This window comes from Gymnoscopelus braueri (genome assembly GCF_963280865.1).
Source record: "Gymnoscopelus braueri genome assembly, chromosome: 16".
NCBI classification, from domain to species: Eukaryota; Metazoa; Chordata; class Actinopteri; order Myctophiformes; family Myctophidae; genus Gymnoscopelus; species Gymnoscopelus braueri.
The window spans coordinates 23,574,151-23,587,115 of NC_137616.1; the positions used below are offsets into that span (position 1 = coordinate 23,574,151).

General features: G+C 42.4%; 1 protein-coding gene across 1 annotated transcript in view; it reads right to left on the reverse strand.

Moving 5' to 3' along the window:
• LOC308102884 (potassium channel subfamily K member 2-like) overlaps window positions 1-12,965 on the reverse strand; it is a gene marked incomplete at both ends in the record, with an annotated part of 41,344 nt that overhangs the window by 12,749 nt on the left and 15,630 nt on the right. Inside the window, one exon of the mRNA XM_080452739.1 lies at window positions 4,448-4,565. Coding sequence (XP_080308865.1) covers window positions 4,448-4,565 — 118 coding nt within the window. The remainder of the gene's footprint in view (window positions 1-4,447; window positions 4,566-12,965) is intronic.

Below are 12,965 nucleotides of genomic sequence, written 5' to 3' on the forward strand. Positions count from 1 at the left end.
ATAATAATAGGTATGAAATGCTCACAGTTCAGTACTGTACATGAATAGCATGGAACGCTGAATGATCCAATTCTTTTTTAACCAAAACAAATCCTACTGCAGTACCAATTCCTGTACTTCTAATGGACAGACTACATATAGAGGTCTGTTTTGATCTCCATTGTATAAGAGACACACAGGCTTCAGAGGAAGCTCGTACTGAAAGAGACTTAATTAAGGTTCCCAAGGGGCAACACAGTACAATCAATTGCTATAGGTACAGATAGCTGGAAGCCACAAATACAATCAATAGCTGTTCCACTTCACTTACTGGATAAACTGTACAATACATGAGAAAAAAATATGCATGGCCTTAATGCATCCAATTATGCTGTTGGTCTCCACATAGATTAGCCATACACCACCCCAAACATTGCATTAGACCGTTATTATTTGAACATTCTGGCTTAGTGGCTTCTGGCACAACCACTGGTGTAAGTGAATAAAAACTTAAATAACACCTGAAGAATAGAGAGAGAAAATGGGCAGGAATGAGGTTCACCATTTATTTTGCTCAAATTAACCTTAGGACGTATTAAGTTATTTTTAGTCAGCACATGCATTCCATGCATTCCATGCATTCCATAGGGCTGAACCACACACATGGACAAATGACATCATCAACTTGCAACGGGCGTCCCCATTGAGTAAAATAATAACAGTTTCAAAATATACATACAAAATTTACATCTGCTATGGGCAGGAATGAGCAGGAATGAGGTTCACCATTTATTTTGCTCAAATTAACCTTAGGACGTATTAAGTTATTTTTAGTCAGCACATGCATTCCATGCATTCCATGCATTCCATAGGGCTGAACCACACACATGGACAAATGACATCATCAACTTGCAACGGGCGTCCCCATTGAGTAAAATAATAACAGTTTCAAAATATACATACAAAATTTACATCTGCTATTTAAGAAAATGTCCGCGGCCCGCCTACTGCATAATGACATTCCCAAACCAGGGTTAAACATAAGTACGAACTCTAGTTCGTACTTATTCTGGGGCAAACATTTTGGGAAAATAACAGATCTGCAACTCACAACGCGTCATATTGTGACGAAAGCTGGTAGATTAGATATTTTCTGCAAAAGGATTTGGTGTAGAGGGGGAAAAGGGAGGGGATCAAGTACTGTATATAGAGCCCTGGGGGACACTGGTCAACAAAGTATGCAGGTTAAAGTAAGTGGTTAAAGTTATACAATGCAGAATCCCAAATAACGATTTTTAGCAACCTCTGCTGGTCACTACCGTCACTGCATACAATTTCCGTAATCCTCGATTACCCAGAATTCCATTCGTTTTCACCGGAAGCCGGAAGCGTTTCAAAAAGCGATCTTTTAATTGTTTTATACTATCTACGGATCGTTTCTCTTAGCCAGTGGAGCATTAGTTACCATGAGCTGTGCTTTCTTTTTCTGTTCTTTTTCGATCTTCCAATCCTACATTATCTTAACATCAGCGTGAGGTTCCTTTTTGTTATAGCGCGGTAGTTCCTGGCCAAACAGGAAACCGTTGCGGTAGTTCCTGGGGACGTCGGCCACGACGTCATGACGTTGGCCAGGAACGTCATTTCCCCGGGAAAGTCCCCCCAGTCCACTTTCAATAGAAAATATATAAATAAAAGGCTTCCGGGGGTGAAATTCACGGAGTGGGTGTTGTGAAACTTTTGCCACTCGCAAAAGATATACAATTTAACTTTAGTTTTGTTGAAAACGTTACCTAGTATTACTTTAAAGTTAAACTGATTACAAATGAAGGGTAGTTGTTGCTGAATACAGAAATAAAAGCGTTCACACTAATGAAGATGAATTCAGTTGAATAAGGAGTAACAATAATGAACCCACCGGTTAGTCTCTTTCATATAATAACTGACACTGTAGATGACTGTTTGTCTGTATCCGCAGCAGAACCACAAACAGGAGAACATCCTTCACCAAATAGACAAAATTACAAAAAACACAAAACAGATAGCATCGCAATTACTCATTGTGTGTATTTGCTAGCAGCACTTAAGGAAAAAACTACGGAGGGCAATGATTTTTTGCATAAAACAAAGTAGTCAAAACACCAGGAAAGTCCATTACAGTATGACTGCTTCATCATAGTAGCACTAGTTTAGTCAAACCTCCATGGCTTGATTTATTTATCACAGTTTGTTTTCAACCTCACATTCTGACTGACTGAGAGGCATTCTAATGAGTGCCAATATCTCCGGATAACAGCGATCAGACCACATTTCTATAAAAGTACAATATCACTCCACTTTAAAAATGAATAACAACATTGTCAAATGGCTTTGAATAAATTAGTTTTAATAACATTTTTGTTACCTAAAACTGATGACCGCCTAAAAACACCCCAAAAAGGCTGAATCGACAGTTTATTGCACTTAATAAACGAAGACCGGTGTGCTGATCTATGGTACTCTGCCTTCTGTCTAAGACTGCAGCACACCAGAACCAATACCCCAAGGTATAGCACTCCCTGTCATGTATTACTGATCACATATCAGTACATACGAAAGAAAGAACCATAAATAACTAATGCAATATCAGGGAACACTGACCTGGTGGCCTACAGCAGCTCAATCTAAAAACATATTTCTAGCTTTCCTATAGAAAACCACTGCAGTGCTAGAGTATAAAAACACATTGGAACCCATGTACGCAAAGAAAAAACCCAGGGAAGTACAAGAGATATGGATTTTATAAGCCAACACACCGGTACCAAAAATCGCATCATCAAGAACACTCATTTGCCAACAAGGAAGCAAAAAAAGTGTTATTATATTTGACATCTTCAGATGATGTGAAAATTAGCTTTCACATCCCGGAGAATAAAGTCTAATAGCCCAATGAGAAGAAACACTCTGCCTGCTGACAAGGATCAGATGAGCTGTCAGAGTAGCTGTGGCTATGTAGTGTGTGTGTGTGTGTGTGTGTGTGTGTGTGTGTGTGTGTGTGTGTGTGTGTGTGTGTGTGTGTGTGTGTGTGTGTGTGTGTGTGTGTGTGTGTGCCTGCGTGCGTGCGTGCGTGCGTGCATGAATCCATTCCACACACTGTTGCTTTTCCTTTGCAACTATACTCTTTCAGCTGGAGCCGGCACAGAGAGGGGAGATGGAGAGGAAGGGTGTTAGAATGGAGTGAATTAATGTAATGTGGCCCTCAGCCTCACATCCTCTAGTGAGGCAGATGACAAGCTCTTTATTATGCTGCAGCTAAGTGGTAGGACAAGAACGAATGCTGGTGCAGTCTTCCTCTTTTATAGGAAGACTGCACCAAGTTATTTGGACGAAACTCATCCACCAAACACATTAACAGCTGATGAGTTTATCTGGGTGCAAAGAAACCAAAACAGCGTGTAAAATCAGTGACCTTCTACAGTTCACAGATTTTATATTATTTTGTGAATAAATAAGGATATGGGTGTAATAATTATTGCCCGACATTCGTCGTTGCCTGATGTTGAATATTGAACATCAGGCAGAACTTCACAGGCTCTGCCATTGGCAATTCATGGGCATATCAGTGGGAAATAAACACCTATTCATGGAGAAAGTGGGACATTTGCCAGGTGCGAAATGGTGGTAGGTGATAAATAGTGTAAATTCAAACAAAGGCTAATCAGGCACGAATAGGGGGAAAACTGTGGCTTTTCATGGGACTGTGTGAAGTTCTGAAATGACACATCTGTACTATACAATACCGTATATAAACGCAGCTCTCCACCGCACTGATTTCGGGCCGACTCAGCGTTGGGAGGCGTTAGAAAGCGCCTGCTGCCACCAAAACTGTTGTCGGATAGCGTCGTTCCGTCGGGTCGAGACATCTATCGACCCGACGATGAGAAACCAAACTTGCTCGGTTGGTCCCGACTAAACTAGAGCCCGTCGTTAGCCCTGGGCTGGTGGAGAATGCTATGTGTATTTTGTTTTGGTGCGAGTGAAAAAGCTCCGCTGTTGCCAGATTATGTGAGGAAAATAAGCCCAAAAGAAGCAACCAGTTTCACCACTTGAGACCTATTATATCAGCTATATATCTTGAAAGTAACTATACTTCAGAAACAAGCCCAAACAAAAGCAACCTGCAACTATGTATATTTACAAGCAACTTTATAGGAAAACAAGCCCAAAGTCGCTTATAATAAGCAGACCTGGCAATACTGGCAAAATCTTGCAGGCCAGTTCTGCCAGCTCTAAGGCATTAGCACAACAACGTTTTAGCATTAGCACAACAACAGTTTGTGCTGAACTAAATGCAAACTTTTGCCAACTACCAGTCTGTTGCAGTCTGAAGTACTAGTCTGAAGTAGTCTGTTTGGTGGAGAGTCACATTAATACAGCATACTGTGCATTTGTCATTGTTAGCATAATAGAGAGGAGATATGATTACTCTTACCGATGGTGGTGATAACGGTGCCGGCAAAGAAAAAGGAGGAGCTGAGGTCCCATAGGCTTGTGTGATTGGATACATTTCCTGTCGGGTTTACTCCTGCGCGGACTGCTGAAACCACTTGCTGGAAAGGACAGGGAAAATATTTAACATTTAAACACAGATATTCACACACATGAATATTTGTTAATATATCACTGAATAATCAGTTGGCCAATTGTGCCAAATGTCAGCTCTCTTGAGAAAAAAGACGACAGCAGAGCCAAAACGAAAAAAAAGAACACCTTGCAAATGTGAACAAATACTTGGGGCTTGAAGGCTGACTAATCAATCTTTTCTGGACTCCGAAAAAATTAAAGAAGAATCAGTCACACTTATTTATAGGAAACTGGTACGTAATTACAGCAAACACAGCAGGTGGTTATACTGTACTGATTAGTCTAGTGGCCTAGGCAAATGGTTGGCATTATGTGTGTGTGTGTGTGTGTGTGTGTGTGTGTGTGTGTGTGTGTGTGTGTGTGTGTGTGTGTGTGTGTGTGTGTGTGTGTGTGTGTGTGTGTGTGTGTGTGTGTGCGTGTGTGTGTGTGTGTGTGTGTTTGTGTGTGTCTCAAGGCGAACAGGCCCAGCAGTGCGTGACTACCCTAAATACCAGACAAGCAGCATGGGGCAGCAGCAGGGCACTGTATGCATACACTCAGACCTCTACTCTTATCACAGGAGTGTCTCCTGAGTGAAGCCGTCAGCAGGATGCAGAACACACACACACACACACACGCACGCACGCACACATGCACTCACACACGCACGCACACGCAAGCACACACACATACACATTGTATGCACACTGTGTCCTAAGGAAAAGTGCAGGGAATAAAGCTTCCATGTCTGTCTGGATCCTGTAATCTAGCATTTATTACGTAGTTTAACAGCACGTTTAACACCCCACCCCCCTCACACACACATACCGTACATACAGTACACACAAAATACATACACAACAATACACACACACAACCCAGAAGCTTAGCTCAGTGTGAAGAGTGGGTGTGAACTAGAGTGTGACCGAAACAAAACAAACATTTTCTCTGAAGGCTCAAACCGTGACCTTATGCCGCGCTCGCACTAGCAGCAACAAAGCAACAGACTACAAGCTATTTTCAGTGGAAGCCAGCGGGCATGCAGCTACAAACTGATGCCAGCCACTTGTCGTGACGCGCTACAAAAGATACGTTGATGTGGTTTTTCAAATGTATTCAATGCTCCAACGATGTGAGTTGTGTGTTTTTGTGTTACCGTTTTCACTCCCCTTCTCTGTCCTCACAATTTCTGCTCTGTAAACTTTTAATTTTACGCAGTGTGGCTTGAAGAACACTTAAACAGCGACTCGGCTACAATGTAGCTTTTGTTGCTGCTAGTGTGAAGTGAGCGCAGCATTACTCATCATTGGCAAATCCAGTGGCTTTCTGTCGTATTCTCCTGAGAACAGGGGAGAATATGTTTTGCAACCCTTGCAAATGTGATTCCTCTTTTCTTATTACACCAGCATGTGTATTGTAGGTCCACACTATAGTCAGCAATTAACTGTTGGATGGAAGACTGAGGGGACGATGATTGATGGTCTACTGCAAACACCCTGAGTGTTCATTTATCTTTTATAATTCAACGTAACCACTTGAGCCCTATTTCATATTTCGTTGCACGGCGGAAATATGTTTTGACATATCAGGAGAACAAGCTTCTGCTACAGAGGAGACAGCAAAAAATTGGGGGAAAAAAAACATTTTATTTGTTTGCCAGTGGCAGCTTTTATTTTTTCATTTATTAAAACGTTGGACACAAATATAATGTACGGTTTTCTCCTTCAAGTGACTCGTGAGTATTAGCATTGCAACCTCATTTGAGAGTTCTAAAAATGATGGTTGTCGGCGCTCAGGTGGCACAGAGGTACGGTATCTGTCCACTACCTGTCAGCAGTAATTGACTTTCCGTGACTCAGCAGCAATATCATGGCGGTGTGTGACTATAGTAACACCCACCCTGCTGTCATCTGTAATATTATCCGTGGTTTGTGCAGATGTCATAACTATGCTTGGTGCTTTCTTTCTTGTTCTGCATCAGGCAGGGTGATTGTATAGGTTGCTAAAAAGTTGGCTAAAAAGAAGAAAATGATTGCTAACTAGTAGTGCACTTGAATAAATGTGACAATTTGTAGCGGCCGTGGAGGGCTCTGGCTCCTTTTAATCAGTTCTATTATTTTTCATATTACAAATCAACATGGCAGGAAAATAAAATGAACAGCATACATCGCTGTCCATGGTCCTGAACCAGCATGCATACATGCACACACGTTTGGATTACTATACTTGTGAGGACATCTGCCATTTTCTCTTTCAGTGTGTGACACCAGTGCGTAACTAAGTATAAATCCGGCATAACTCTAAACCCCAACCACTAAACCTAGCCTCTAATTGCCTAACCATTTCTCTTTTGAACCAGGACAAAATTGTTCTCACAAGTGTCTATTTCTCAAATCTGTTGTATACCTGTGGGGACATTTGGCCCTCACAAGTATAGCAACACAAGTGTACACACGCACGCACGCACGCACGCACGCACGCACGCACGCACGCACGCACGCACGCACGCACGCACGCACGCACGCACGCACGCACGCACGCACGCACGCACGCACGCACGCACGCACGCACGCACGCACGCACGCACACGCAAGCACACACACATACACATTGTATGCACACTGTGTCCTAAGGAAAAGTGCAGGGAATAAAGCTTCCATGTCTGTCTGGATCCTGTAATCTAGCATTTATTACGTAGTTTAACAGCACGTTTAACACCCCACCCCCCTCACACACACATACCGTACATACAGTACACACAAAATACATACACAACAATACACACACACAACCCAGAAGCTTAGCTCAGTGTGAAGAGTGGGTGTGAACTAGAGTGTGACCGAAACAAAACAAACATTTTCTCTGAAGGCTCAAACCGTGACCTTATGCCGCGCTCGCACTAGCAGCAACAAAGCAACAGACTACAAGCTATTTTCAGTGGAAGCCAGCGGGCATGCAGCTACAAACTGATGCCAGCCACTTGTCGTGACGCGCTACAAAAGATACGTTGATGTGGTTTTTCAAATGTATTCAATGCTCCAACGATGTGAGTTGTGTGTTTTTGTGTTACCGTTTTCACTCCCCTTCTCTGTCCTCACAATTTCTGCTCTGTAAACTTTTAATTTTACGCAGTGTGGCTTGAAGAACACTTAAACAGCGACTCGGCTACAATGTAGCTTTTGTTGCTGCTAGTGTGAAGTGAGCGCAGCATTACTCATCATTGGCAAATCCAGTGGCTTTCTGTCGTATTCTCCTGAGAACAGGGGAGAATATGTTTTGCAACCCTTGCAAATGTGATTCCTCTTTTCTTATTACACCAGCATGTGTATTGTAGGTCCACACTATAGTCAGCAATTAACTGTTGGATGGAAGACTGAGGGGACGATGATTGATGGTCTACTGCAAACACCCTGAGTGTTCATTTATCTTTTATAATTCAACGTAACCACTTGAGCCCTATTTCATATTTCGTTGCACGGCGGAAATATGTTTTGACATATCAGGAGAACAAGCTTCTGCTACAGAGGAGACAGCAAAAAATTGGGGGAAAAAAAACATTTTATTTGTTTGCCAGTGGCAGCTTTTATTTTTTCATTTATTAAAACGTTGGACACAAATATAATGTACGGTTTTCTCCTTCAAGTGACTCGTGAGTATTAGCATTGCAACCTCATTTGAGAGTTCTAAAAATGATGGTTGTCGGCGCTCAGGTGGCACAGAGGTACGGTATCTGTCCACTACCTGTCAGCAGTAATTGACTTTCCGTGACTCAGCAGCAATATCATGGCGGTGTGTGACTATAGTAACACCCACCCTGCTGTCATCTGTAATATTATCCGTGGTTTGTGCAGATGTCATAACTATGCTTGGTGCTTTCTTTCTTGTTCTGCATCAGGCAGGGTGATTGTATAGGTTGCTAAAAAGTTGGCTAAAAAGAAGAAAATGATTGCTAACTAGTAGTGCACTTGAATAAATGTGACAATTTGTAGCGGCCGTGGAGGGCTCTGGCTCCTTTTAATCAGTTCTATTATTTTTCATATTACAAATCAACATGGCAGGAAAATAAAATGAACAGCATACATCGCTGTCCATGGTCCTGAACCAGCATGCATACATGCACACACGTTTGGATTACTATACTTGTGAGGACATCTGCCATTTTCTCTTTCAGTGTGTGACACCAGTGCGTAACTAAGTATAAATCCGGCATAACTCTAAACCCCAACCACTAAACCTAGCCTCTAATTGCCTAACCATTTCTCTTTTGAACCAGGACAAAATTGTTCTCACAAGTGTCTATTTCTCAAATCTGTTGTATACCTGTGGGGACATTTGGCCCTCACAAGTATAGCAACACAAGTGTACACACGCACGCACGCACGCACGCACGCACGCACGCACGCACGCACGCACGCACGCACGCACGCACGCACGCACGCACGCACGCACGCACGCACACACACACACACACACACACACACACACACACACACACACACACACACACACTTTATTAACAGTAGGACAGGGGAAGCATAATTTAGCGTCACACCACCTACAGTACACTCCGGGCACACAGCAACTTGGGGTCGTTACAAAGTCAGGGAGCTGTCCGTTTCGATTCATCAAGCCCGGCAAACGGGGATAGAGTACTCTCCATTAACCTGTGTGCAACCCTGAGACTGTTGGATGTGATTAGGCTACAAGGGTAGTGTGCGTGAAAGCAGAAATTGCCAAATAATGGATGGAAAACACAGTGGAGCGAGGGCGATAATGTAGTGACACCCAGCTAGACCTGTGACATGAGAGGCCACTGGCTGGAGGAATGAGGCTTGATGAGATGAGATTAGCATAACGAGTGGAGGAGGGGTCATGAATAACTGCAGTATACTGTAGCATGATGCTAATGTAAGTCATCCACTCAGGTTGACAACACAACAACAGTACTCATTAAAAAGCAAACAGACACTCACACTTAACCCTTTAAGACCGCAAAAGCATCTGTGTCATTTTAGGATTTCTTTGGCTATTCAAAAATAGCAGATATACAAGCTCGTAGCGCAGCAGCTTGTAGATCTGCTATTTTTGGAAAAACTGTGACATTTTTGCTTCTGGGGGGTCCCTGGAACAAAATATTTTACAAACTTTTGCTTTAAAAAATATATATATTCAAGGATTTGCACAAATGTTAACGATTTTTCAAAAATAGCAGATCTACAAGTTTGTATATCTGATATTTTTGAATAGCCAAAGAAATCTAAAAATGACACACAGATGCGTTCCCGCTCTTAATGGGTTAATACAAGTCGCACACACACACACACACACACACACACACACACACACACACACACACACACACACACACACACACACACACACACACACACACACACACACACACACACACAGACACACACACACACACACACACACACACACACGTATAAAGAAACCCCTTAAATAGTTTTTGACCTCCTGAAATAAGCTAATTCAGAAAAACACACAGTCAGACACGCATGGCTCTGTCAGCTTCTTTGTTTCCCGGCCTATAAGCGGGCATACTAATGCAGAATTCTGGAATTCAACTCGATGCGACCGTGAAAAAATGATAAGATGGGATAATCTGAAGCCTGTCTCTTGGCCGAGATAAACGATTAGACATGAGGAGAGACGAATTCCCACATCTGAGCTTTCCACTTCACACACTCTTTTAATTGCTCCCTTTGAGGGAACGTCTCTTCTCAGTCCTCGGCTCAGTTCGAAGCATTGGCTTTTGATCATTGGGAGCATGCCAAAGGTGTGCGTGCGTGTGTGCATGCGCATGTGTGTGTGTGTGTGTGTGTGTGTGTGTGTGTGTGTGTGGTGTGTGTGTGTGTGTGTGTGTGTGTGTGTGTGTGTGTGTGTGTGTGTGTGTGTGTGTGTGTGTGTGTGTGTGTGTGTGTTATAGTGAAAGTGGGTGGGGGCACCACCCAAGTGTTGGGGCTGTGTGTGCATCAATAAATCATCAGAAAAATAATACATGATGCATGCACCTGAAGGACTTCTGGACTCATGGATTTTACATATTGCTTCTGTAGGGCAAAAAAGAGAACCTGCATTCCAATGGTTCCAATGTAGTTATCATTTTGTCACAAGCGTTAATACTTTTTGACAGACTTAACCACTTCCTACCTGTCGTCCCTGTTTTGGGCATTCACATTTATGAAATTCTTCAGATTTTTTTCAATGTGCTGTGTTGTGAGTTATTTTCGCTACTTTTGTGTGAAACTTTACGATGCAGTATAAAATAGGGCATTAAACTTATGAATTTACTTTACCCGACAGCACCGGTATAGTGTAGTCCGAGCCATTCAAGTCTGGTGTTACTTACTTGGTCAAGCAAGTAAGTTAAAAGTACTTTAACGGGCGTTAAAATATGGTTAGCCATGGTTAACACACATTACCAGATAACTTTGGACAAAAAGCACTGACTCTAATTATTTAATTGTTCCATTTCTTACTTTTGCAAATGTGTAATATAAAGCCATGTAAACTGCAAATCCTGAATAATATTGCTACTAACGTTAACACTGACCAAGGAGATGATCGTGGACTTCAGCAGAGGCAGAGGTCTTACATGGCCGTCCTGATGAACGGGGGCACCTGCTTCAAGTACCCCGGGGTGCACATCACTGAGGACCTGACTGGGAGAATGCACTGTGGCAAAGAAGGTCAAGGTCTCAGAGAAGGTCCTGAAATCTTTCTACTCTGCTACAACCTAGAGCATCATGACAGGGGCCATCTCTATTATGGTATGGGAATAGCTCTTCCCAGAATATGCGAGTGCTGCGGAAGGTGGAGAGATCAGCCGAGCGCAACACAGGGAAGCTCTCTCCCATTCCTGCAGGATGCATACGATTATTATGAAGGACAAACACCTTCCCAGTAGCGGACTGTTTCTGAAGATGCAGAATGGAAAGCTGGAGGTATCTCAAGGCGCAGAAAGAGATTTTTGCCTGCGGCTATCAGAGCCCAATGAGGACAATGTCAAAAAACTAAAACAAAAAAAGAACAAAAAACAGAACACAAAAACTAAATAAAACTAGAAAATATTGTACAATGTGGGCTCGCTTCAAGCCAAAAATGAAATATAAAAGTACAACTTCAGTCAAGGTCCTAGGCAGTGCTCTCTTTGACTCCACGGTAAGCTGAACATGTTGTTTGAATGGTGTTTCTAGGTGTAAGTATGTAGGAGTAGTTCGGTGCCAAAGTTTTGGGGAGAATAATAAATAAATAGTGAGGACATCTATAGTGTGCTCGCGAGCCCACAACAAAAACTGCATTCAAACTAAGAATCCTGAGGAGCTGCACAAAAGGTTACTTGCACAATAGGTAGATCTACTGTAGGTAGACCTTTTATATATCCCATGGGGGAAATTCAGTTGCCAGAGGCATACAGTAGCAGTTAGAGTAAAGATGCAGAGGAAAAAGTACATACAGCTATGAGCAGAGGTATTAAATATAAATATACAACAGTAAATACCAGATACAGTATGCAGAAACAGAAGGTAAAAAATAAATATATACTGTACAGTCACAGTATCATTACACTATAAGCAATATACATCAGTAGCCTACAGTACAGTAACCCCACTTACAGTGTAACCCCACAGTGTCAGTGAGGAAAAGAATGCACTGATAACTAGAAAAAGTGGTCCTCGGAGCACAGGTCTCCGCCAGGTCAGGTAGGTTATTGTGGCCTCTTGTTGGCGCTATAATAGGCCAATGTGAAAAGGGTGCCATTTCTTCTTAGGCCTTGCACGGCAATCGGACACTGCATTCATGATTTGAGGCATTTTGTTCAAAAAATGTGTTTTGCTAAATTAGACCTGCTGGTGGCGCTATAACAGGCAAATGTTAAAAGGGTAGCATTTGTTCCTCAACATAGTGTGAATGTGCATGCAAAGTTTGACCGCAATCGGACGCTGCGTTCATGATTGACAGCATTTTGTTCAAAACGGGCCACTACTGCAAACTTTAGATGTGAATCTTAGCCAATCGGAATGGAATATGAAAAATTAAACCAATCCGTCTTGATCACATGACTATTGAGATCATGTGTACCGATTTGCGTGAAATTTGGATAAAATCGGAAGGAGTAATGTAAAGAAATATGTTTTAGATAAGTCGGCCACCTGGTGGCGCTATAAAAGGCAGATGTGAAAAATGCAGGGCAAAGGTTTTTCCTTGACCTCTAGAGAGTGCGCATACAACGTTTTACACAGATTGGTGCAGTTATAGGTAAAAACATTAATGGGGCTGTTATAGCGCCACCATGAGGCTCATTAGAAAAATCTCAAGTGGCATTTCTTCCTCGGCATAGTGGGAATGTGCGCGCAAAGTTT